Here is a 26,915-nt window from a genome sequence, read left to right on the forward strand (position 1 = left end):
TTTTTTGGTTGCAGTTGTCATTGTTGTTTGGCAGACCGGGCTGGATTTGAACCCGCTACCTTAGGTGTATGTGGCTGGAGCCTTAGTCACTTGAGCCATAGGCACTGAGCCTGTATGTAGGCTTTTAGTCTTGCTTCACTTCTAATACCATTGGTAGTTTTATCCTTTCTGGGCTTTGTATTTTAATCCTTCACCTACAAACTCAGAAAGCATGGATATGATCATCGTTGTTGTTGTTAAATACCAGCTCGAACTGAAATAATATAACCAAATTAGATTTTAATGATAATAGTAACAATAAGTGATGAACATTTGTTGAATAGTTTGTGCCAGACATCTATATATGTATTAGACATGTATTAACTGAAGGATTCTCAAAACAATCCTTAGAAAAGTTATTATCATTATTCTCATTCTAAAGATGATGAAAACAAAGCACAGAAATACAAAGTAACTTGCACAAAGCCAAATTTGTATAATATGTAGGAAATGTGAAGACTTGAACTCAGGCCTTCAGCTACAGATCTCAGATTCTCCACCACTACAACACACTGTCTCCTGAGTCTCATTAGGGGCGGTAACTAAGATTGGTAAAAGGAGAGATTAGTACCAAGGGGACCCTTAGTAAATCATCAAAATGGCCTGAGAAACAGGCATTGAGGTAGAATGTTAACAGTAGGAAGAGAAAGGAAACGACAGAAACAAGAGATAGAATTAAGGAAGAATGAGTAGGACTTGGCAACTGAGCAGTCTCTGGAAGAAAAAGTTAAAGATGGCTCCAAGGTTTTAAGACTATTGTAAAGAAGAACAATGTTGCCGCTAATGAACACAGAAGGTGGTCCTGACTTGGTATAGTTTATTGACTGTTTGGTCGTTTTGATGCAGGGAATGAGGGTCCATGAATTTGCTCCCCCTGCTCTGCTGTTACACTCCAGTAAGCTACCAGGAACTAAGAGGACAGGCGCAGGGAAGTGCAGCTCAGTACCAACTTCAATCAAACAGGACTGAATTCAGAAACTTTCATGTGATCTGACTGTGTGAAAATGTCTGCCTAATTTTCTGATCTTAAGTTTCCCCATCTGTAAATAGAGGAAACCAGGCAAAGCAGTCTAGTTTTGATGATTAGACTGGAGCCAAACATCTGTCCTATTAATATTACTTCCATCTTTTCTGTTTCTGCCTTTAGTGTTGTGGGAAGATAGAATAAAGGGTACTAGCTTCACAAGTGAAAAATGTTGCCTGGCTGTTACCAAAAAAATTTTGTTTTTGTGAACTAAGTGAATTTCATTGACCATGTTCTCAAGTGTCAAATAGTTTATCTTATTACTTACAATAACGCCATATTATTAAGACTCTAAATCTTAGACTGATATTCAAATCAAAGCTAATGCAATGTTATTTAACACAAATCTTGGACAATAGTTTAACTTGAAGAATTTCTTGGAATTGTCCTTTACTTTCCATGCTCACTACTGAAACTCAAATATTGTATCCTTAAAGGATGGATTACTAAATAGACAATTTAAATGTTCTTCCTGATCCTTCCAGCTTTTTCCTCTCCAAATCCTCATACATGATAAAATGATATCTCTATGATAGGGAAATAATATTGTTTTCTTGACATGTTGAGTTTTTAGCATTATTATGCTATCAGATAGCATTTGTAAATATGTAAATACAGTCCTGGGGTTTAAGTTTTAGAGCTGGCAGATTTGAGCGTTATCTGAATAGATGCTCTGGGGGAAGGTTATTGATGAGAACAGTGTATTGGGAGAAGAGAAAAGACTCAAAAATTCAAAGTCTTCTAGCAAAGTCTTGTATTGGACATCCAAATATTTGCTGATAGATTTTAAAAACACTCCCTAGTGGACTAACCATTTTCTAGATCTTCTTTGACGTAGAACAGATTGTCTACTGAACAAAATTAACAATTGATGGTACTATTTCTCTCAGAATATTGTTTTCAGTTACGACGTCAAACTAGAAATGTCACAGAATTAACTTTTTAAAGATGCTATTATTGCATAGCAATCTATCATTAGTTGGTCTGCTTTCAGGAAGAAGTTGTGTGTAATAAGGGGGTCAAGAGCTGCCCTTTGGTGTGCAAACGTTCCTCATTAATTCAGCCTCTCCAATAAGGACTGGCACGAGACAGGAGATAAATAGGAGAGTTGATTAAAAAAATAAATAATTTAAAATGAAGGAGAGAATGAATGTAATCATTCACATAAATAGGAACCAAAATATTCAGTACAATGCTGGATTGAGAAGAGGATGCATGATTTAAGAGGTAGAATAGCACGCTGAGTGAGGGGAAGGAGGAGGTAACTTATGCAAGGTCATTTTCTGCCAGGTAGATCATCCCAACTATACTGACAGGACCAATCTTAGCCCAAATTCAGAGCCCCATGCAACTGTTTCTCAGGGTAGGGTTCAAGGGAGATGTTTATCTAATCCCAGAAAAGGGAGAGAGACAATTCTTTGCATTTTCCAAACCAGTATGGTACACTGCACTAAAAGAAACTTCTGAGTTACACTGACATAAGCTTGAACACTGTTATCATTTTCTAGTTGTATTACCTAGTGTAAGTTACATAATGTTTCTGGGGCTTTATTTCTTCATCAAGAAAATGTATTCATTAAATTATCCATGCAAGTTGCAGTAGGATTTAAATGAGATGCTATATATAACATCCCTGTTATAGTAACTACACAATGTAAGAATTGTAAAACAACAGCTATTTTTGTCATTATCCTCTTTATCTGTCCCTAGAAATTCTCAGTAAGAATGAATCACGGTCAGTAATTGTTCTCCCCTACCCAAGGAAAAGATTCTCTCCTCCGCCATTAAGTAATACATGTTTCCAGGAGTATAAAGAATAGAACTCATTCCTCGTGAATGTACTGCAAATATCATGCTCCATTTAGGTATTTTTCATTCATAAGATACATTTACTATTAGAAATGTTATCAATGAAAATTTAGTTTTACAAAATCAAGAGACAATGGAGGAGATAAGCTATATGGGCCCATTTCTTATTTTTAACAGAAGCCACAAAGCACAACACATTGATCATACCAACAGAAGTTTCACAATCATAAGTAGGAATTTCTAAGCTCAGATCAGGGCAGACTCATAGAAACAGTAGTTGAACCTCTATCAGAGGATTTGGGTATTTAAGGAAATGTCTTGGACAACTAAGCTTAGAAATAATAGGAAGCATTGAGCAACATCCCCAGACACAGATACGATTATTAAAAGGCTCATGTCTCATAAAGGTACTTGAGTGTACCTAAGTGATAGAAGTAAATAAAACAAAAACTCTGCTGAAATGTATGTTGGTTTTTAGTTGTGGTCCCTCACAGCATTTTAGATGACTGGCATCCTTTGTTTTATAATTCATTCCTTGAAGTGCCGTGAGATGCTGACCGGAGTGTTGTATTATGTAGGGGATTTATTTGTGTTACGATGTACTTGTCTATCAAATCACATCAAGTGGCTTTCATTTCTTTAGCTGATCTGAACTGTATTAAAAAGAAGTGCATTGACAGCTTTAGTGAGAGCAACTACAAGTGGGTTATTTCCCCAAAGATTTAGACATAGTTTTGTTCATATAATTTGAATTTTATACACTTCACTACCTATGCAGCTGGTGAATATTGATCTCCTAACAAACTACCATATGAATCCACAGAGAAAGAAAAAAGGCACAAGGGGAAAAAATCATGTGTGAAGGAGGAGGAGATAGCCACATGGCATTCCTGCAGTCACGTGTGGCCTTTAAGGTTATTTCTATCATCTTTCCTTTTTCACTGCTAACAAACATACAAAAGTACCTTTAATATCTTTCATATGTGAGCATGCTTGATCCCCTAATTTCTTCAAGATATATTAATGATTTGTTAGAATTAACAGATACATTTGTACAAATATACACATTTGTTACAAAGTGTTTTCCCCAAATAGTTAAATACGATTTGATCCATCCTCCAATGAACAGGCAAAAGAAATTTGTTATCTGTGACCGTAAAAAGGAATGCTAATGAAGCCACATTAAAGAAGGATGGACAGCAGGCAGAACTGCTTACAAAAATGAGATTCAGCGTCAATGACTGAGCACAGTTCTGCCTGGAGGTATGGAAATAAAGCAGGGATATTTGTGATTCTCTATAAAGTAATGTTTTATATTCTGTTAGACGATAAACTTCTCAAAGGCGGGACCTCTCCTACTCCTCACTGTATATGGTGTAGCAAACCCATTACTTGACCTGGACAAAATAATCCATACCAGTGTGTGTAGTATATGGGGTAAATGGAAAATGTTTGCACGTTAGATGTCATAAGAGAAAAGAGCCACCGTTAATCTGAATTGAGGCTTTGACAAAACAGAGTGTTGAATACTGATCTACATTAAAAAATAATGATGTGCTCAGAAAGACTATTTCCCCAAAGATAGCGATATGTGGAAATTAGCATCAATAAACATCTACTCATCTTTAGTCTAGGACAGAAACACAGTAATGATGTCAGCCCTAAGAGATACTGTAAACTTAGAAGCATCACACTAAAAAGTTGAGCAAGGATTTTAAAACAGGCTTGGTGCCCATAGCTCAGTAGCTAGGGCGCCAGTCACATATACCTGGGCTGGCAGGTTCGAACACAGCCCAGGCCTGCTAAACAACAATGACAACTATAACAACAAAATAGCTGGGTGTTGTGGCAGGTGCCTGTAGTCCCAGCTACTTGAGAGGCTCAGGCAAGAAAATGGCTTAAACCTAAGTGTTTGAGGTTGCTGTGAGCTGTGACACCACGGCACTCCACCAAGGGCAATATAGTGAGACTCTGTCTCAAAAAAAAAAAAATTTTAAAACATCTTTCTGAAAACAACCGCTTAAAGCCAAGAATGACCTTAAAAACTAATGCTATTAGGAGTCAGTGATTTATGAAGGAAGAAGTAAAGGGTTTTGTTTTTTTCGAATTTAGAACAACAATCAATAGTGAAATTGAGTGATATGTATAGCCCTAATTTGGATATTCAATTTTCAGGTGGTTTTATTTTACCTTGTTTTATTGCAAAAACTGCTGGAAATAAGCAATCCTGCCACAAAAATGGATTATTATGAGAAGTTAATGAAAAGAACAAGAATATAAATACGTGGATTTGAAAATAAGTCATGGTAAGTTTTCTTTTACCTGATCTCAAAATTATGAAACCGGCTTTGTCTCAGATAAAATGAATGCACATCTAGAAGTAAGAGCTAGCATTAATATTTACAGCAAGAAGGAAAAGAGAAACAATGAAAGCATTACATATGAAAACACTGAATACCCTGAATGCAAGCAGATAAAATAAAGAAAAATTCAATTTTCCCAATTAATATGCAAAACCGAAAAATGTTTTAATATTAATGGGACAGAAGACCTATAATTTTCTATCCAAACTAATTATTTTTGATGATATGTAAGAGAAAAAACACTCTTAAGGATTTCCTTTTCACCTGGTTAAGCTACCTTGAATAGAGTTTATAAGTGTTTATGATGCTTTTAAGAAATTAAAAGTCACAGTGACTTTATAGTCGCATTTCAGCTATAGGTATAAATCCTCTCTTCTTGCCTTTGTATATTTGTGAAAAAAAGAAAAAAATTAAATGTGCTGTCAGCAATATCACATAGTCTGTGCTTTCTATTAAAAAGATTTTTATGTACAAGGCTATCTCAACATCTTTTTGTTAGATTATGGCTTTAGAATGTTTTTAATTGAAAAATATGTGTAATTTTGAAGTCAGAAAAACAAAGTACTGATTACTAAAAGAACTAATTATTGCCTTCTTTTTCTCAGAAGATGTGTTAGTTTAATAGACACACACAGTATGGGTCTCTATCCCCAGCATAAGACAAGTGGGAATTTCCATAGCTCTGAGGTTTGAGAACAGCTGAGCTACAAACACACTCAGAAGAGTCTAAAAGCTCCTGCTGGGGGTTCTAACTGCCAGCACTTTCAAAGATCTATGTTTTTTTTCCTGCAAAGGTACAGCACATAATTACAACGATGTACCAAATTCAATTCTGTGGGAGGCAGGTTGGAGGACAAGTCAGTGGGAAGCTATGCAACTAATCTACCCCCCTAAAGAAGAGGATTATTGATCACAGAAGGTGTGGGAACTAGCATATCCCTCTTACCAGGAGATCTGCCTCTAGACAGAGGCAAGGTCCCTGGGTTTTTATTTCTTTTTTCCTTGTTCTTCTTTTTTTTTTTTTTTTCCCAACCAATTGTATATGATAAGAAGCAAACCCAAGGAAGTGGCTACTAAAAAAACCCCAGTCCCTGTCTCAGGTAAATTTATCTCTTTCAAAATTTCCCTCAATTTTACCAATTTATTGTTTTTGTTCATCATTATTATTATTACTGTTATTATTATTTTAATGAATCTTGCAAGCATAATCTCACTTCTGGCTTATGTCTACCCCTAACTGATGAGATTTTGTTTCTATCATTTAGGAAGTTAACCAATAATGGAAATTCTATAGGTCCCTGGCCAGGGGTAGATGAATAAAATCAGGAAACAGTATTTACTGTTTAGGAAGTGAAGGCAAGAAAAGGTTAAAAAAGGAGCTTAAATTCTTCAATATTATCATATTATCATGTGCTGTATGGGTATGGACTAACACAGGACGGAAAAAAGTCTACTTGATTTTGGATTCATGCTAATCCATTCAACAAGGATTAGTTTAGTACACGCAACATGATTCATCCACCTATAGAACTTGCCATCTAGACAGAGTCATAGGCAGTCAATAAATAACCTGACAAATATATAATTAAAAACCACGATAATTTCTAGAAAGAAAAAGAAAAAAGGTTCTCTGAGAGAGTTTAATAGGGAGGCCTATTTTCGATGGATGAGTAAGTGAAGGCATCCCTGGGAAAGCCAAATTTACCCTAATACTGGAAGAATAAGCAGGAGAGAGAGGCAGGCCATGAGTGGGAGTAAAAGAGCAGCATGTGCCATCATCCTGGAAAATAACATACAATATGGCTGAGGCATAATGAGCAAGAGGCCAAATGGCAGGAGAGGAAAGAAGATGTGGGCAAGTGCCAGACCAGACAATGCCTTGTAGGTCATGGTGAGGAATTGATACTATCGCTATTCAGTGCTGTAGAACACCACTGATATTTGAAGCAGATAAATAATATGATGCAATACAAATACACTCTAGAAATGTCACTCTGAGGGCTGTGCTAAGACTGATTTGGAAAAGGGCAAAAGTGCAAGTGGGGAAAACAAGTTACAAGTATATTGTAATGGTCACAAAGAATGACAAAGTTGGCTTGGACTAAGGTGGCAGTGGTACAGATGAAGAGAAGTGAGTACATTTCATGTATACAGATGTGATTGGCTGTAACTAATGATTGTTACTGGATCAATTTTAATGCATTATTTGAGGCAGAATCTTGATTGTTGATTGTTGAGCAATGAATGAGAAGTAAGGAAGCAGAGGGCAAAGGGAGACGAGTCTTTGGAAAAGCTGCTGCTGGGAAACAGAGAGACGGCAGTAGCTAGCAGAAACCTCAGGGTCTACGAAGGATTTTCAGTCATCCATTCATTTATCCATTCATTTCAGGCAGTGAGTGACTTAAGATTTTTGTTTGTTTGTTTGTTTTCCTGAAGCGCAAGGTAGAACAGAAACTGACAAACTGAGGAGGCAACAGATAACCAACAGAAGTAAAGTAAGCAATAGGAAACTATTGTCCTAAAGCAGACAGGGTATAATAAGGCCCAAAACTGTGGTAGGAAAAGTTCCTATGTTAGTAGAGCATCACAATCCCCTCTCTCCCAGTAGAGCACGCTGGTTAAAAGCACTGGCTAGTAACTGAGGCTGCCTGGGTTTGAATTCTGTATCTACTAATTAGTATGTAACCTTGGACAAGTTCTCCAGCATTTCTTGACCTGAGTTTCCACATTTATAATATGCAGCCAGTAACAGTGCCACTCTCATAGTGTTGTTATGAGAAATATACACATAAGGTGGTGTAAGTGAAAAGCCTTCAAATAGAACTTGACCCAGGAAATTCTCAATATATTTTTGTTTTCATTGATAATAATAACAATAATCGTCTTAGTAATAATAACTATCTCTTTTTCTGAGGTTTGGTTTGACAAAGAAGGGGTTAAGAAAAGATATAGCTAGCAATAACTTTGTAGGTAGAAAAGATATTGGAGATTCTGAAGTGCTTTTTCTCTAGCAACTAAGAGGTTAGGTTGTTTGTGATAAGTGAAAAGAATGGGAAGGAGACACACAGAAGACTTGAGGAGAGTGGGTAAGATATGGTATCCAGTGTGGACAGATAAAAGGCCACTGGATGGGAACAAGTGAAACAACTGCTAAAACAGCATTGAGAGTCCCATTGAGGCAAAAGCTAAAGTGTCATAAAGATACCAATTCACTCAGTTCACCAAAGGGAACTGGAAGGAAGAAAGCCAGAGAGTGAGAGGCGTAACGTGAATGCTAAGGAGTTTGGGTTTTACTCTGTGAATTCAGGGAGACACCAGAGGCTGTTGATACAGAAATCATACAAAAAAATATAGGTCTGGGGCAGTGTCTGTGGCTCAAAGGAGTAAGGTGCCAGCCCCATATACCGCAGGTGGCCGGTTCAAACCTGGCCCCGACCAAAAACTGCAAAAAATAAATAAGTAAATAAATACAAATGTATAGGTTTTTAAGAAGAATACATTAATAGTGCCAATGGGAGAAGACTGCAGAGGCAGGAATTCTTTCTGGTTGGGAGCCGCTCACATTAGTGCAGATGATTCTACATGTTTCCAATGGCATCTGGTTAAGGGTTAAGAAGTATTGGGGTATGTTCACAAAGAAGTGAACACAATTTCAGCACATATCTGGGAAAAATTGCTTTAGCAAAATTTTTACTTTTATAGATCAAAACTACACTATTTTTTAAATCTCAGGTCCATACTTAGGTTTAATCATTGTCCTATAATTAAATTCAATACACATTTATTTATTGTCCATTTTATACATGATATAGTTCTAAGCACAGCAATGGACACATATTTAAAAGATTAAGATATATCATTATTCCAAAAATATTTCCTTGATATGAGTTTAGCTCATATCAAAATTTGACAAATCCTGACTAATACTGTCTTAGGTAATTTACATGGTGTAAACTACTTTGTAACGTCCTTGACTTTTTTCCCTCTGCAGATATGTAGCTAAGGATGGTGAGAATAAATAAGGGAACAAAGTTACTTCACGTACACACAGCCCCAGGATTATTTACGGTTATGTGCATAAACAAGAAATCTCTTCCATTTTCTATTTTGCTTTTAGTTCAGAAGGTATATTGCTTTTTATGTGCCCAAACTTCATTCCCTCAGTGTGGTACCAAGGATATTCCTCATGAAGGACTCACTTGGCAAACTAATACATCTTCCGAGATAAACTGCATTCAAAAAAAGAAATGGCTTCAGAGAAATTGTGTGGTGTACCTACTGTAAAACTCATAACCATCATGACATAGCTGAATTCTCAGAGGGTATATAGCCTTGCTTCAATTATAATATGAATCCAAGTAGCTTACGTTTCAAGCATGGACTTTGGTCTAGAAAATTTTACTATTTAATATTATACTAAATAGCTGCTAGTTAATAATACTATCTAACTGAGTCATTAATTTTCCTTGTCTAAAAATAAGAGAAATATCTTCTATAGAACCTTTGGATGCCCTATCTGATCCCTAATACACATTCTTGATTTTCTTTGCAAGGATTTGACAGAATTCTCCTACCTCACTGTAGGCAATGTCATGTCTTAAAATTAGTAAACTATCAACAGGGGCAACCAGTTACTATACATGTTCAAAAGAAACACGCTGTGTCCTATCTATCATAGTTTGACATTAAATAGGATTTTTAAATTGCAAAGTATCAAATTAGATCAATTCTACTATATTATTTGAAAAGTTAGAAAATAGCTTGAATGAAGCAGACAGTGTTTGATTATACTAATTAAAAATTTCTTAGTATGCAAATGGAAAATGTTCAGTAAGCCAAGGTAGAGCTGACAATCATAATGGAACTATTTATTTACATAGCAAACAAATTTGCATTGAACACCTAAATAATAAATAGCTTATTCTCTAAGAAATAAAATAAAACTTGATGTCCTCTTTTCTGTTCTTTTTTTTTTAAACCCAACTATTTGAATACCAACACTGGGAAATACTTTTATATAACTATATTTTTAAAACATAATTTATGCCTAGACATTTTTATAACCCTTAAAAGAAAAAATAATTCATTCCAATAATAATTTAAACACAGAATGACTTAACTGTATGATGTATATTTGCATGATTTTCTTCCCAACTAAAAGAGCACATTTCAAGCTTTCAATCAATTTATGATAGTCTATAAGAAATCTGAAAATCCTTGTGCTTTTTCTGACCCAAAGTATACCACAGAAAAGAGTGCCTAGTATTTTAGTATTTATCTAGGTATTTCTCTTTTATTTCAGCCTATGTTTTGGGGGGCCAAATTCTAACACCAAGATCTAAATGAAAGAGAACATAGACGATATAATACTGTACACTGTATGTCATATATTAATAAAGTTAAAAATCAGTCCTTAGTGAGATGATACCATGAAATATTTTCAGGTACTTTGTGAATATTTTTCACTATCATAATAAATAATAAGCAAAAGAGGACTTTTGTCTGACAGCTTACATTAAATTATGTATCTCTACAGTAACAAAGAAAAAAATCAACCATTAGAAGGTATTCCTTTACACTGTTTTTGAAAATATTACCTCCCAGCTGAGTTTGGGGACCTTTACTTGCAATACATACCACAACTCCAAACTGCTCAGGTTCACAGAGGTCATCATATTCATTCTTAAGCTGTCCTAATTCATTGAGCATCTTCTGCTCAGGTAGATGTTTTATAAGGTTCTAAAAGAAATAAAAGTATAAAAGTTTAGTGTTTTATTATTAGGATTTTTAAATAGACATTAACAATTATAAAACTGATTAACGAGGATAGTAAATTTCTGAGAGTAGCTCTTTTACAGTACCAGCCTATCCTCCCCTCCCCACTATAAACTGACCTAACATGAACTACAATGAAATGTGAATAAGATGTACAACCTCTTTGGTATCTATGTAATATAATACACAAATGTTGAATAAAAACATCACATAGAAGTGAATGGAATTTCAAAATAGAGTAAACTTCTGGACCTTAAAAACATAGCATAATTGTTACACTTTATTTTCTGCCACAATAAATAAGTCACGGTAAATTAAAAACACAAAAATATTACGTAGAATAAGCCCATGAACAATAATACTAAAAAAGGAAGTATCAACTTTACTACTCATAACTTTTTAAAACTTGTACTCATCTTCAATCTTATAAACCACACCTGCACTGTGCAACAATCTCTAATTATGTATAATGTCTGTATTTAATGGCACAATGCTTTCCTACTTGTAATGGATAATCAAGCAAAAGTAATAAAGTCTGATTATGCTCGAGTTTAAAGCTTCTTATGAACCGAATATTTGTATCCTTCCAAAATCCACGTTTTGAAGTCTAATAATCAATATGATAGTCTTTAACAGTGGAGCCTCTGGGAAGTAATTAAGCCATGAGGGTGGAGGTCTCGTGAATGGCATTAGTGCCCTCTTAAAAGACTAGAAACTTTGCTCTCTCACTTTCCATCATGTGAGTTTACAATGAGAAGACAGCAGACTGCAACTTGGAAGGGGGCCTTCTCCAGAACTCAACTATGTTGGCATCTTGAACTTCTACTTCCAATCTCCAAAATAGTGAGAAATAAATTTCTGCTGTTTGTAAGCTTCCCAGGCTCTGGTACTTTGTTACAACACCCTGAAACAAGCCAAGGCCTAAGAATAATTGATAAATTCATCTCAACCTAGTTTATATCGGACTTTGGTACATTTTTAATTATCTCTACATTAGCCTGCAACTGACATTTTGAGAACTCATATGGGATTTCAATAAACATATGAAAGGGAGGAAAGCAGAAAAAAAGATTAAAGAAAGTGTGGATGGTACAAAATGGCAGAGAAAGAAATTCCAGTGATTAATCCCTCTATCAAATCCACCGCTGAGCTAGAAACATTGATTGGAATAAACTATTTCAGGACTCTGGAACATGATTAGATACTTGCAACAACATGGGAGTGCTTGATAAAGGGAGATATGGATATTTTCTAGTAAGAGAATAAAGTGCACAGGAAGGGCACTGGAAGAGCAGAATGATGTCAGCATAGGCAGGTGGAACTTATTTGCCAAAAATGTGGGGTTGTACATTTCAGTTGGTTTGGCAATTCCACAATGGACTAGAAAGAAGCTTGCTTTAGTTTCAACCCTCTTGGACTACATCAGCTAATAGCATCTATTGTAAGATTTAAATAGACAAAACACCTCCTCCCCGACCTCTCTGGAGTCAGATATTTAAGGAAATCTGTCATGTCACTCGGTGACAGCACAGATAATAAAACACAAACTTCAATGACTACATACCAAAAAAAAGTATACTTTGCAAAAACTATTTGGAAAAGTCACCAATGGATGGCCATAGCTCACAACAAACAAAAATTAGCAGTCTGGAGGGGAATCAGATTTATAAAGTTATTACATTATAATACCCAGAATGTCCAGTTCTCAATCAGAAGTTACAAAGCATACAAATAAACAGGAAAGTGGGGTTCATGCAAAGAAAACAAAGAACTTGGAAGACACTAGTACTGAAGAAGCCCATACACTGAAGTCATCAGTCATTCAAAAACATTAGATCAACTATCTTAAATATGTCCAATAAGTTAAAGTATACTATGGACAAATAACTGAAGGAAATTAGGAAAATGATGTACAAACAGAATGAACATCTCAGTAAGAGATAGAAATTATAAAAAGGAACAAAGTTAAAATTATAGAAGTGAAAGTAATAATAATTCAATAACTGAAATGGAAAACTCACTAGAGGAGTTCAGCAGCATTTTAAGCAGGAAGAAGAAATAAGCAGTGAACTCAGAGATAAAGAAACTGAAATGATTAAGTCTGAGTTGCAGACAGAAAAAAAAAACAATGAAATAAAATGAAAAGAGTCTGAGAGACCTCATAAAGCATACCATATTGTTCATCATGGCATTCCCAGAAAAAGAAAAGAAAGGAAAAGGGACAGGAAAAAATTGAAGAAATAATGGCTGAAACTTCTTCCCAAATCTAATTTAAAATATGCACATACATATCCAAGAAGCTAATCAATTATGAATAGGATGAACTCAAAGGGATCTACTCTGAGATATATTATCATCAAATTGTCAAAATCCTAAAATAGAGAATTTTTAAAGCTGCAAGAGATAAGTGACTTGTCACATACAAGGAATTTTCAATAAGATTAGTACCAAACTTCTCAATAGAAATCATGGGTAGTGGTATAGATGATGGAATAACATATATAAAGTCTTGAAAAAAATTATCAAACAAGAATTCTATACAAAGCAAAACTATTCTTCTTCAACAATGAAGGAGAAATTAACATATTCCCAGTTGAAAGTAAAAATACAAAACAACACTGAGGTAAAATACATCAATAGTAAACCTGTCCTGTAAGAAACACTGAAGAGATTCCAACAGGCCAAAATAAAAGGATGCTAAACAATACCCTAAAGATACAATACAATAAGAAATAAGAACAAGTGTAAAGATAACTACATAAATAAATATAAAAGCTAATGTTATTTCACTTTTGACTCATGATAGCTCTTTTTTCTATATGATTTTAAATGCCAATGAATAAAATAATTGTAAATGTATGTTAATGGGCATACATCATATAACTATATATTATGTGATAACGATAATATAAAAGGGTAGAGACAGAGATGTATAGAAAGAAACTGGTTGAATATGATTGAAATTAAGTTGGTTTTATTCAAATTAGGTTGTTCTAATTTTAAGTTATTAATTGTAATCCCCCAGGTAACTACTAAGAGAATAACCTAAATCATTAGGAAAAAAAGGAAGGAATCAAAATAGAACATTAATAAAAACCTCAATAAAAAAATACAGTAATATGGGTAGCGCCTGTGGCTCAAAGGAGTAGGGTGCCAGCCCCATATACCAGAGGTGGCGGGTTCAAACCCGGCTCCAGGGCTTGGCGCCTGTGGCTCAAGCAGCTAAGGCGCCAGCCACATACACCTAAGGTGGCGGGTTCGAATCCCCAGCCCGGGCCCGCCAAACAACAATGATGGCTGCAACCAAAAAATGGCCAGGCGTTGTGGCGGGCGCCTGTAGTACTAGCTACTTGGGAGGCTGAGACAGGAGACTCGCTTGAGCCCAGGAGTTGGAGGTTTCTGTGAGCGTGATGCCATGGCACTCTACCCAGGGGGATAGCTTGAGGCTCCGTCTCAAAAAAAAAAACCCGGCTCCAGCCAAAAACTGCAAAAAAGAAAAAAAAAAAAACAGTAAAGAAATTAAGAAAAAAGATATTAGAAAACAAATAGCTCAATGGCAGAAATAAGCTATTCTTTATGAGTAATTTCTTTAAATGAAAGTAGATTAAACTCTCTAATAAGTATGGACTTTTTTTTTTTTTTTTTTTGCAGTTTTTGATCGGGGCTGGGTCTGAACCCACCACCTCCGGTATATGGGGCTAGCGCCCTGCTCCTTTGAGCTACAGGCACTGCCCATAAGTATGGACTTTTTAATCCATTGGCAGAATAGATTTAAAAATGATATATCTATCTGCAATCTTTTAAGATTCACTTTACATACAGATACAAAGAGGTTGAAAATAAAAGGATGAAAAAGGGTATCTCACGTACATAGTAACCAAAAGAGAGATGTGGTTGCTATGTTTTTGTCAGACAAAATAGACTTACAAAAGTTAGCAGGAGACAAAAGAGATAAAAGGTTCAACCCATCCAGAAGGTATGATGATTATAAACATGCCTACCAAAATTATAGAAACAGAGCTCCCAAATTATAGAAAAATTGGACAGAGTTGAAGGGAGAAATGGAGAGTGCCACTAAAATAGAGAATTCAGTACTGTACTTTAAATGATAGATAGAACTGGATGGAATATTAATAAGTAAAAAGAAGCTGAACAATGCTATATGCCAATTAGATCTAACAGACATATACAAAATAGTCCATCCAACAACAGCAAAATGTATATTCTTCTCAGGTGCACACAGAACATTTTCCAGGATAGATAATATGTCAGGCCAGAAAAAAAGGCATAATATATTTTAAACAAGTGAAATCATACAAAATATTTTTTGTGATCACAACGGAATGAAACTAAAAAGAAATAACAGAAGAAAAAGTAGAAAGTCAGAAATTAATCAATATACTCTTATACAACCAATGGATCAAAGAGAGAATCACAAGGGAAATTAGAAAATACCTTGAGATGAATGAAAACAAAAGCACAATATTCTGAAACTTACGGAATATAGTGAAAACAGTGCTAAGAGAGAAAATGATAGCAGTAAATGCTTATATTAAAGGAAAACTAAGACCTCAAATCAATAACCTAACTGTACATTTTAAAGAATTAGAAAAAAAGAATAGCAGACTAAATCCAAAGCTAATAGCAGGAAGGAAATGATAAGGATGAGCAATAAACAAAATAGAAAATTTAAAACCAATAGACAAAAATGAACAAAGTCACAAGTTGGCTCTACAAAAAGAAAAAAAATTAACAAACTTTCAGCTAGACTGATTAACCAAAGAGAAGGAGAGAAAACTCTAATAGCTAAAATAATAAACAAAAGTGAAGATGTAATTTTATAGAAATAAAAAGATTATAAGAGAATACTATGAATAAGTATACATCCCCAAAATGGATAACACAGAAGAAATGGACTAATTTCTGGAAACACACAGACTACTTAAATGGACTCAAAAAGAAATAGAAAGTCTGAATAGACTTATAATAAGTAAGGAGATTGAATCAGTAATCAAAAACCTCCAATCAAAGAAGAGACCAGGACCCAGTGGCTTCACTGGTGTAGTCTACCAAATACTTAAGAACTAACACCAATCCTTCTCAATAATTCCAAAAATGAAGAGGAGGGAATGCTTCCTAATTCAATCTATGAAGCCAGAATTACCCTTATCAGTAGGTTGATCAGTGCCACTACAGGAAAACTGCAAGCCAATATCCCTTATAAACAGATGTAAAAGTTCTCAAAAAATACTAGCAAACAGAACTAAGAAGCACAATAAAAGAATTGACCATGACCAAGTGAGACTTATACCCAGAATTTAAGTGTGGTTCAATATATAAAACCAATATATAATATACAAAAAACAATCAATATAATATACAATATTAATAGAATAAAGAATAAAATCACATGATCATTTGGATATAAAAAGATCACTGTACAAAACTCAAATACCATTTCATGAGAAAAACAGTCTATAAACTAGGAACAGTAGGCAGATTTGTCAACATAAAAAGGGTCATATATAAAAAACCCACAGTTAACATCATAGTCAATGGTTAAAGACTGAAAGCTTGCCTGCTAAGATCAAGAACAAGATAAAGATGCCTGCTTTCAATACTTATATTCACTATAGTTTTGGAAGTTGTAACCAGAGAAATTAGACAAAAAAAGAAATAAAAGCCAATCAAATTGGAAAAGAAGTACAATTATTTCTGTTCACAAATGACACCTTGTATGTAGAAAGCACTAAATAATTAAAAAAAAAACCTGTTAGAGCTAATAAATGAATTCATCAAAGTAGCAGGATACACAATCAACACATAAAAATCCGTTATCTTCCTATGCACCAGGAATGAACATCCACAAAGGAGATTAAGAAAACAATTCCATTTACAATAGCACCAAACTACTATTCCTCACAATAAAATACAACTACATACTCACTAGAATGGCTATTTCAAAAAAAAAAAAAAAGGAAAATAATGTTAGTGACTATCTGGAAAAATAACATTTATTCATTGCTGGGTAGAATGTAAAATGGTGCAGCCATCATGGAAAACAGTTTGGTGGTTGCTCAGAAATTAACATAGAATTGCCACATGCCTCCATGTTTTGCCCCTAATGTGATAGTTATGTGTCAACTTGACAGAGAGTCCCAGATTAAATACTATTTCTGAGTGGATCTGTGATGATGTTTCAGGATGAGATTAGCATTTGAACTGACGGACCCCATAACCAAGACTGTCCCCTACCCCAATACTTTAACGTTTTAAGTGCCTGTACAGAAAAAGAAGGTGGGAGAAGAAGGAACTCACCCCTTATGTCTCCTGCCTGCATGCTAGAGCTAAGACATTGATCTCTTCTAATCTAATGATGCCATGAACACTTGTATTCAAGTGTTCATAGCATAGTGTCCTACCCATAGGACCCCCAGGTCATCAAAGCCAATGCCTAAAAATACCTGATTTTTATCAGGTATTTATCTGTCCATGGAGTGGAATTAACATTGCTGACTACAGTAGTTCTCAGGCCTTCAGACTCAGGAGCAGGAATGAAATTGTACCACTTGCTTTCCTCTTTAGAGAGAATTCATTTGGAATCAAGAGTCCTGTGTATGTATGTGTATATGCGCGCACACACACACACACACACACACACACACGTGCTTTTGGTTCTCTTTCTCTGGAGAACCTTGACTAATACACCTAGGTATATACAAAAGGAACTAAAAACAGGGACTCAGACAGACACTGAATATAAGTGTTCATAGCATCATTAGTCAATACCCACAAAGTGGAAACAACTCACTTGTCTATCAACAGATGCACTGATAATATGTGATATATACATACAATGGAATCTTATTCAGTCATAAAAGAATGAGGCTTTGACACATGTTGCAGCATAGATAAACCTTGCAATTATTTTGCTTAGTGAAATAAGAAAGACACAGAGGAACAAACATTGTGTGATTCCACTTATATGAGGAATCACAAATAGGCAAATTTTTTAGAGCCAGAAAGTAGGATAGAGGTTACCAAGAGGTGGGGAAAGGCAGGCATGCTTGGGATGATGAGAAAGTTCTAGAAATAGTGGTGATGGTTACAGAACAATGTAAATATGTAAATATATTAATATGTAAATATATTAATGCTGCTTAATTATATACTTAAAAATAAGTAATTTGGTAAACTGTATGTTACATATTTTTCCACAATAAAAAAATAAGTAGGGTAGGCAACATATCGCATAAGTCCTATGGGAAACAACTGTATCATACCCTACTGTAAGCTCTTCTTTCTTAGCCCCACTTATCTTTTCTGTTATCCCACTCAATTTTGCTTTTCCATTAGGCTCTAGGCTTATAATAGCACCCATGGTCTAATTAATGAGAACCCACTTTTAAAATATTATGCCCTTTGACTTAAAAGAAATGCAAATATGGATAAATATGGATATAACCACATATGTGTATAATGAAATGAAACCAAAGATATCCATTATTTTCCTTTCTTAATATGTTTTGATAGAGAATGAAAAGGTAAGTAAACACTAAGACATCATTTCTGTTTTTTCCCGTGTATTTTTGATACATGGACATTACTCAAATTTTAAAAAATTGCTATTAACTTTTCTATTTATGAAGGCACACTCTATTTTCTATGAACTGTGTTAATAAGAAAAAACAAAGCCTCAGGTTGGTATCTTGAGTCATTTTCACTACAGTGAAACTAAATAGAAAGATTGAGAGTATTATCAACATTATTTAAAACATCAATTCTGTATACTTAAAACTCCCCATCTCAATCTTAAGTTTCAACTGTGAAAATATGGAATGAATCAAGCCTAAAATAGAATTTTAGCTTTGGATGGGAAACTTTTGTTGTTATTTTATTTCTTTTCTAGCTATAGGTACCTGTTAACTCATCTTCAGAATGTAGGCTCCACAGTGGGAGGTGACATATCTTTTCTTTCTCTGTTCAGCTATATGAAATATTTAACACATTCAGTGGCCTTGGATGTATTCTGACTCCGGATACCATTTTATGAGTGAGTTATAAGCTTATATAACTGCCATTGCTTAGTGAGTTCTATTTGAAAATAAGGAGAGGAATAAAATTCACTCTGTTAAATGTGTGCCAGATGCAAAGGATTAAAGTTCATATTGTTCTAATGAGTGAATTACACGTAGGACCCCCAGGTCATCAAAGCCAATGCCTAAAAATAACTGAATTTTATAGTGCATACATATGAAACTTTGTAAACAATGATGTAGAAAAGATAGGACAATAATAGATTTTCATGCCCATAAATTCCTAAATAAAAGAGGAAGAAAAAGGGTAAGACACAGGAGAGAGAGATGTAGCAGTAATGATTTGCTTCCACTCTCTTTCACCTACTCATCAAAAGCATATCAAGAAAAGAAAATGGAAAAAATGTAAGGGTTCATGGCACAGCTTGAGACTGATGTGAACAGAACTAGGAATCAGCCTGAAGTCTATTTGTGTGGTAGAGTATAGGGCCTCCTGGGAGAAAAATCTCCTAAAGGAAGGAAAGCCAGTAGCAAACAGCCTAAGCCCAGTAAGAAAGCATCCTATTTGAAAAGGGTTGGGGTGGTTTAAGTGCACCGTATCTGTTTCTTTCATGTATTTCAGGGCCAACCTACTCACCCTCAACATGGTCAGATGACCAAGCGCTGTGGAAAGGAGAGCTGTGTGTAGAGCACTGCTTTGATACACCTCTAATCAAAAAGGAGAGAGAGGAAGAAAGCCATGTTTCCTTCCATGCTTTGACACAGAAGACAACCTACCCTTGGCACCTAGGAAGCTTCAGTACAACATTAGCTGTGTACCATGGAAGACTCTTCCCCTCTCCCCACACCCAATTGCCCCCAGGAGTGTGGCTGAAAACAGGAAATAAGGAAAATCACCTGCAGCTGCTACACGAAGCTGACAAAATTCATTTGAGGATAATGTGTAAGGTATTCCCTGAAACCCTTAGAAACATCTAATGTATGGGCTTTTGAAGGGAGTTATGGTCCTGCAACAGCAGCCAGGAGCAAGAGAACAAGAAAAATAAATATAGGGGACCTGATGTGGAACAAGGCCGTGCTGTAAAATTCATATTTCCCAAGGATTTGCTACTTTAAAAAATTAAAATAACTTCTGAATTTAGTGTTTCGTTGGTACTACAACTGCTTCTGTTCTCTAAAGAAAACTACAAGAGTAAGTTGACAATTCAGACACCCTCTACAGTCATGTTAAGTGAAAAGCTGTTCACAGTAATTATATAGGCTAGAAACAATAGATTTTTGAATCCCATGGAGTCTGACAAGCTATGAGTTGGTAGGCAAATATCTTGGAAAGTTTCAAGGCACTATTCCTTCTATTTCTCCTTTGCCCTACTGCTGCTTCCCACTAAACATCTATTTTTTTTTCTCCAAATATTTCAGAATTTATGTTTAAAAGACCAATTTTGGGTCAGTATAAAAGTTCCATCCTAGAAAATGTCAACGAACTGAAGTTCATGAAGAAAACAACAAAGGAGAAAGCAGTAACTATGTCACCAATCGAGCAGATTTTTCTCCATCTTTTATGCATCACAAATTCACTTTCTGATGACTGTCAGTGTTATCTGAAGGAATTTCTCCTAACATCACAGGCTTTTAACTACTTTTTACATTTCTGCAATTACTCTATAATACTTCCAAAACTTTATTTCCTTTAAATGTTAATTGCATACTTAAAGGTTAGTTAAGTAAAGGTATTGAACCATAATGCCCTTTCCTTCTTGCCAAAACATAACCTTTCTTTTTTGTCTTATATCTCATTAAGTCATTTTAGTAGTAGGAGAGCCTACTTATGTTCACTCCGATTAAAGCTATCATTTTCCACATAATGTATTAAGGCCAATATTTCTCTTTTAAAATATTATTATATATTAGACATTTCAATTCTAAATATTTATGCACCCAACTTAAATGCTCCCAGATTCCTGAAACAGACCTTAATTAGTCTCAGCAATATGATATCCCATAACACCATAATGGCAGGGGACTTTAACATTCCTCTTACAGAGCTGGACAATTCCTCTAAACAGAAACTAAACCAAGATACAAGGGACTTAACGGTGACCCTAGAACAACTGTGCTTGATATACACATACAGAACATTCCATCCCAAAGGTAAAGAATATATGTTCTTTTCGTCAACCCATGGAACATTCTCCAAAATTGATAACATCCTAGGACATAAAACAAACCTCAGCAGAATCAAAAGAACTGAAATTTTACCCTGTATCTTCTCAGACCACGAGGCATTAAAGGTGGAACTCTAGTTCAACAAAAAACGTTCAACCCTACACAAAGGCATGGAAATTAAACAACCTTATGCTGAATGACAGTTGGGTGCAGGAAGAGATAAAAGAGGAAATCATTAACTTCCTTGAGCAAAACAATGAAGAAGACACAAGCTATCAAAATCTGTGAGATACAGCAAAAGCAGTCCTGAGAGGAAAATTCCTCTCTTTAGATGCCTATATCCGAAAAAGGGAAGGAGAGTGTCAACAAACTCACAAGCCATCCTATGGAATTGGAACAAAGAACAATCAAATCCTAAATCCAGCAGAAGAAAAGAAATATCCAAAATTGAATCAGAGATTAATGCACATGAAATATATAATATATAAATAACAGTATTATTTTAACTCATATCGACAAATGTATTTCAGTCCAGATTAAAAAAAAAAAACATTTCCCCCAATGTCTTAGCTAAATCTCTCTCATCTTACCATACATCTCCCCCATTTTGCTTATTTAGAAAACTCGATTCCATAAGTATGATAATTTGATATGCCATGTTTTTCAGTACTTTCTTATGTAACTGGTTTAAATTGGTGTGTGTGTGTGTGTGTGTGTATGTGTATTTAATATTCATGCATTCTTATTCTTTTCAAACACTTTGATGCCAGGTCCTGGTTCTATGCTTACTTTGGGTTTCATCCATCTATTTAGCCAATATATTGGCTGCTTACTCTGTGCTGGCCACTACTTTAGCCACTGGAGATTTTGCCCTCATGAAAATTACAAGTCCAAAAAGGTGTTTATGCTCCTGTTCACACAGTAGAACCACAATCCACATACAACTGAAAGTAATTTGTATTCCATTTGATCCAAAATATATTTCCTGTCAGGTGGTTGATGGTGCAATCCTCAACTTCTGATTTAAAATTCCTATCACTTCTTTAAGTCTTAAACCAATTTTAGACTCCAAGAGTCAACATATTAAATTATGTTGAAATGCTCATTAACTGGGAGCTTTTGGGTGTCACTACCTTCAAAAAACATTGGTTCATAAAAGAATACACAGGCATAGAAAACACAATGAGGAAATTTCTGACCTTGGAATAACAATTGTGTCATACAAATAGGTAGCCTTTTATAGGTTTCCTACCTACTGTCTTTAATTTGGCCCAGGTAGGGAAACTTTTCCTAATGAAATTATTCAAAATTGTGAGACTTAATAATCAGATTATACTAGAAGAACTAGAAGGTTCTTCCACTTCCCCAAGATCAAAATCACCTCAGAGCTAATAATGTCAAATGAACATCTTCAGCCCTGACACTCTTACTCATCCTCAAGCTCCAGGTTTCTGACATTCCCATCCAGATAGTCTATCAATTAATTTAAATCGAAGAGATCTAAAGAAGAACTTATCTGCACTCTGACCCCTCATCCCTACCCCTTAGCAGCTTCTCCTAATGGCCCTACTATTCTGCCAACAGGATTGACATCCTCTCCATCTCCTAGGTTTTCAAAATGGCAATTATCTTTTAGTACAAGTTCTGACAACTCTTTCCAGTGAAATTTCTTTCAGCTTCAACCCTTCCTTTACATTTCACATTCAAAAATCTGGCCTAGTGAAATCACACGGTATCTAAACATTTCCTAATTTAACTTCAATTACATTCTTTAAAGGGCTCTAGCTCTGTACTAAGTGAATTAGTGAAGATCACAGATATATTTACAACTCCCATAATTATAAAAGGAAAAATTGTGACTACTTTGTACATAACAAATTCAACTCCCATTAATGTCATGATCCTATTTGCAAAAGAAATGCATTGCTTTCTAAAAAATTTATATAATTTGCAATTAATCTAAAAGATCATTATGAAAAGGATTCCTTTGATGATAATTATCTTTTGTTTATGTCCTACTTTATTCTCTAAAATAAAAATTTCAAACCATATAAAACCTATAAGGTGATTTTAAGCATTAAAAAACAGAACATACAGATAAAATTACTCACTAAGAGTATAGAATAGCATATAAGGGGTCGGCACCTGTGGCTTTGTGGGTAGGGCACTGGCCTCATATACCGAGGGTGGTGGGTTCAAACCCAGCCCCAGCCAAAATGAAACAACAACAAAAACTATGCAGGCGTTGTGGTGGGCACCTGTAGTCCCAGCTACTCGGGAGGCTGAGGCAAGTGAATTGCCTAAGCCAAGGAGTTGGAGGTTGCCGTGAGCTGTGTGTCGCCACGGCACTCTACCAAGGGTAATAAAATGAGACTCTGTCTCTACAAAATAAAATAGAATAGCATATGAGGTGTGTACACCATGTCTAAATATAATATTAATAAATTCTTCTCAAGTATAATACAAATGATATAACATTAAAATTCTTGTACAAATTACATAACTTTCATGTATTTTAATGAATATACTTCAGATAAATCATAAAATATATTCTCATAAGACATCAAAATGATATTGTCAGATACATAGTAAATTTCTAATAGACAAAATAGGTTGACAGATGTACAATATCCAATTTATGCTATGCTCTATTTCAATCAGATATTACTTTACCAACGGTCATGACAAACTGCCACAAACCAATGCGATATTGCATGTAAATGCTTCCAAAGTTGAATCATACCTCAACATTCAAGACATCTAGGATGACTGTAGAGTATGAAGAGTGCTAAACAGTTTATAAGTTTTTAAATATGAATGACGTAATGCCCCTTATGCAGATTACTCTAAAGGTTTATCTGAAAAGTTTATCCAAACATGCAAGAAGTATATCCTAATGCTATATCCAATCATTTTACTTTTTTAAAATTTAATTTATTTCATTTCATTTTGAGACAGGGTCTCACTTTGTTTTCCAGGCATGAGAGTAGTGGCCTCACCATAGCTCACTGCAATTTCAAACTCCTAAGTTCCAAGAGATCCTCCTTGCATCAACCTCCAGTGTAGCTGGGACTACAGGTATGCACCACCACCTGGCTAATTTTTTTTCTAGGTTTTGTAGGCTGAGAGTCTCACTACATCAGTCAGGTTAGTCTTGAATACCTGACCTTAAGGAATCCAGCTGCCTCAGCCCCCAAAGTGCTAGGATTATAGGAGTAAGCTGCCGCACTGAACCCTTCATTTCACTTTTAGAGGTCAGTGTTTCTCTTCCACAATTTTTGTTTGAGCACCTAAAATTATACAATTCTATCCATATGGTTACATGCAACATGGCACATGAGAATGCTACCATTTCTATGCAGATCCAAAGATAGAATACTTAAACACACACACACACATGCGCGTGTGTGCGTGCAAGTTTACTTCTGTTCTGAAGATCACTATACTAATAAGCAATTCATCCCATTTAGTTCAAAGGCTTTGTAATGGAAACTGCCAAATATGATAATTAGCTATCATTAAGCATTTACTTCTCTGTTTTCATTTAAGTACTAGTTTCAGATGCCTACATCCTACACAAATGTAAAAATATATTTTTCCCTCAGATTAAAGAAATATAAAGTCAAATGGAGCATGCATAAAATCCTGGACATTTTGATACATGAGGTATCTATGTCAAGGTGACATTTTTTTTAATTAAAGAAGCAGAAATAATACTTGTCATCTATAGAGTTTTAAATATGCTAGCCTGAATATGATGGAAGCTTAGTAGTACCTAATATTAATGCCAACTTCCCAATAAAAGAGTCATAGAAATACTTTAGAAAAGATTTCTACTTCTAGCACCATTGCTGACTAGTTACCCTGAAGGACTTTCAATTTACAGGCCACCTAAAATACAGAATAAAATTCTTTAAAAATATCATTAGAAGAAATGCTAACCTGGTAATAAATTAAGGCAAAGTTTTCATTATCCACCCTCATACTCTGCAAGGGAAAAAAAATGAAAAGAAAACACTAATCCAGGGCGGCACCTGTGGCTCAAAAGAGTAGGACGCTGGCCCCATATGCCAGAGGTGGCAGGTTCAAACACAGCCCCGGCCCACTCCCCCCCAAAAAAAAGTAAAAAAATAAAAGAAAAGAAAAGAAAAAGAAAACACTAATCCAGAGATATAACCAAACACTGAAGGCTAAGACTGCCCTAGGAAGATCTACCAATCTCTAGTGGTCCAGAGCTTCTAGGTAAAATGGGCCCCAAACCTAGGACAACACACAAATACTGGGACTTTCACAACATGAGAGATCAAATTAAGTTCCTTATGTAAAAGAATCGCAAAAGGTACATCCCCAGGAAAGGAGTTACTTTGGAGAAAATATAAAGTCCACTGCAGAAGAAAACAGTTAAGAATCTTGCCTGCTTTCTCTTTAACTCTGGGGAATGGGGCTAAGGAACTTCTCTGCTGGAAATTTCTAACCACAAGGCAGCCCCCACACAAAATCTGACTCAGAATTTAAACTTTGTACTTTGCAAAAGATATGCTGAGAATTTAAGGTGATTATTCTTTTCTAGTGCTACCAGATACCTGGCAATAAGCCACAAAAATTTCAAAGAAAGAAAATACTTTTATACTCCAGAGTCAAGATATTTGCACTGATAAAGATTCAATAATCATGAATTCACAGTAAAAGTGGAGATAACACAGTAAGGAGCAAATAAACATTAGTAAGGGTCAGCCAAAACAAACAACTGAATTAGACCTATGAAAATGTAAGCCATAGTATTGAATAATGAAAGAATATCTAGATATAAAAAATATAATGACTTAGATTAGAAACTAATTAGATGGGTTAATCAAAGATTAGGCACAAATCATAAAAGACTTGTGAATTACAAGGCCTGAAAAATAATCCATTGAAATACAGCACATAGAGACAAAATATGAAAGAGGATTTAAAAACTAATTTATAGCTTTTCTATGAAAGCTATAACCCAATTATAGCCCAAGAATATGGGGAAAGGGGAAAAGGAAGGCGGGGAGTGGGGAGGATGGGTAGAGGGAGGGTAATTGGTGGGATCACGCCTATGGTGCATCTTACAAGGGTACATGTGAAAATTACTAAATGTAGAATATAAATGTCTTAACACAATAACAAGAAAATGCCATGAAGGCTATGTTAACAAGTTTGGTGAAAATATTTCAAATTGCATATAAAACCAGCATACTGTACCCCACGACTGCATTAATGTACACAGCTATGATTTAATAAAAAAAAAAGGAGGATTTAAGAAGAAAAGTGAGGGACTATGTTTAAAATATGCTCAATTAGAGTTATAGAAGAGAATAGAGAGCATTTGGAAAAAGACAATCTTGTATACAAAAATAGCTAATAACTTTTCAGAGTTGGTAAAACAGCACAATCTTTAAAATCCTTAAATTTAGGAAGCCTGCGGACTCAGGATAAGCAAGAGGAAACATAAAAGAAATATACAACAACGCACATCATGATCAATCTACAGAACACAAAAGGCAAAAATAAAAGAATAGATAACCTCCCAGGGAGGTTCAGACTACAGCTTGCATCACAATTGAAGCTAGAATATGGTTAAGTAGGCTCAGCGCCTGTGGCTCAAGCGGCTAAGGCGCCAGCCACATACACCTAAGGTGGCGGGTTCGTATCCCCAGCCCGGGCCCGCCAAACAAC

At 35.2% G+C, this 26,915-nt stretch overlaps 1 protein-coding gene across 2 annotated transcripts in view; it reads right to left on the reverse strand.

Moving 5' to 3' along the window:
• The window catches only part of DIAPH2 (diaphanous related formin 2), a 909,107-nt gene that overhangs the window by 465,784 nt on the left and 416,408 nt on the right, over nucleotides 1-26,915 (reverse strand). For both annotated transcript variants that reach the window (XM_003799864.3, XM_023519127.1), the window contains exon 20: nucleotides 10,873-10,974. In XM_003799864.3, the coding sequence (XP_003799912.1) occupies nucleotides 10,873-10,974 (102 nt within the window). The remainder of the gene's footprint in view (nucleotides 1-10,872; nucleotides 10,975-26,915) is intronic.

Source organism: Otolemur garnettii, unplaced genomic scaffold, assembly GCF_000181295.1.
Source record: "Otolemur garnettii isolate 467f Iridium unplaced genomic scaffold, OtoGar3 scaffold00157, whole genome shotgun sequence".
Taxonomy (NCBI): domain Eukaryota; kingdom Metazoa; phylum Chordata; class Mammalia; order Primates; family Galagidae; genus Otolemur; species Otolemur garnettii.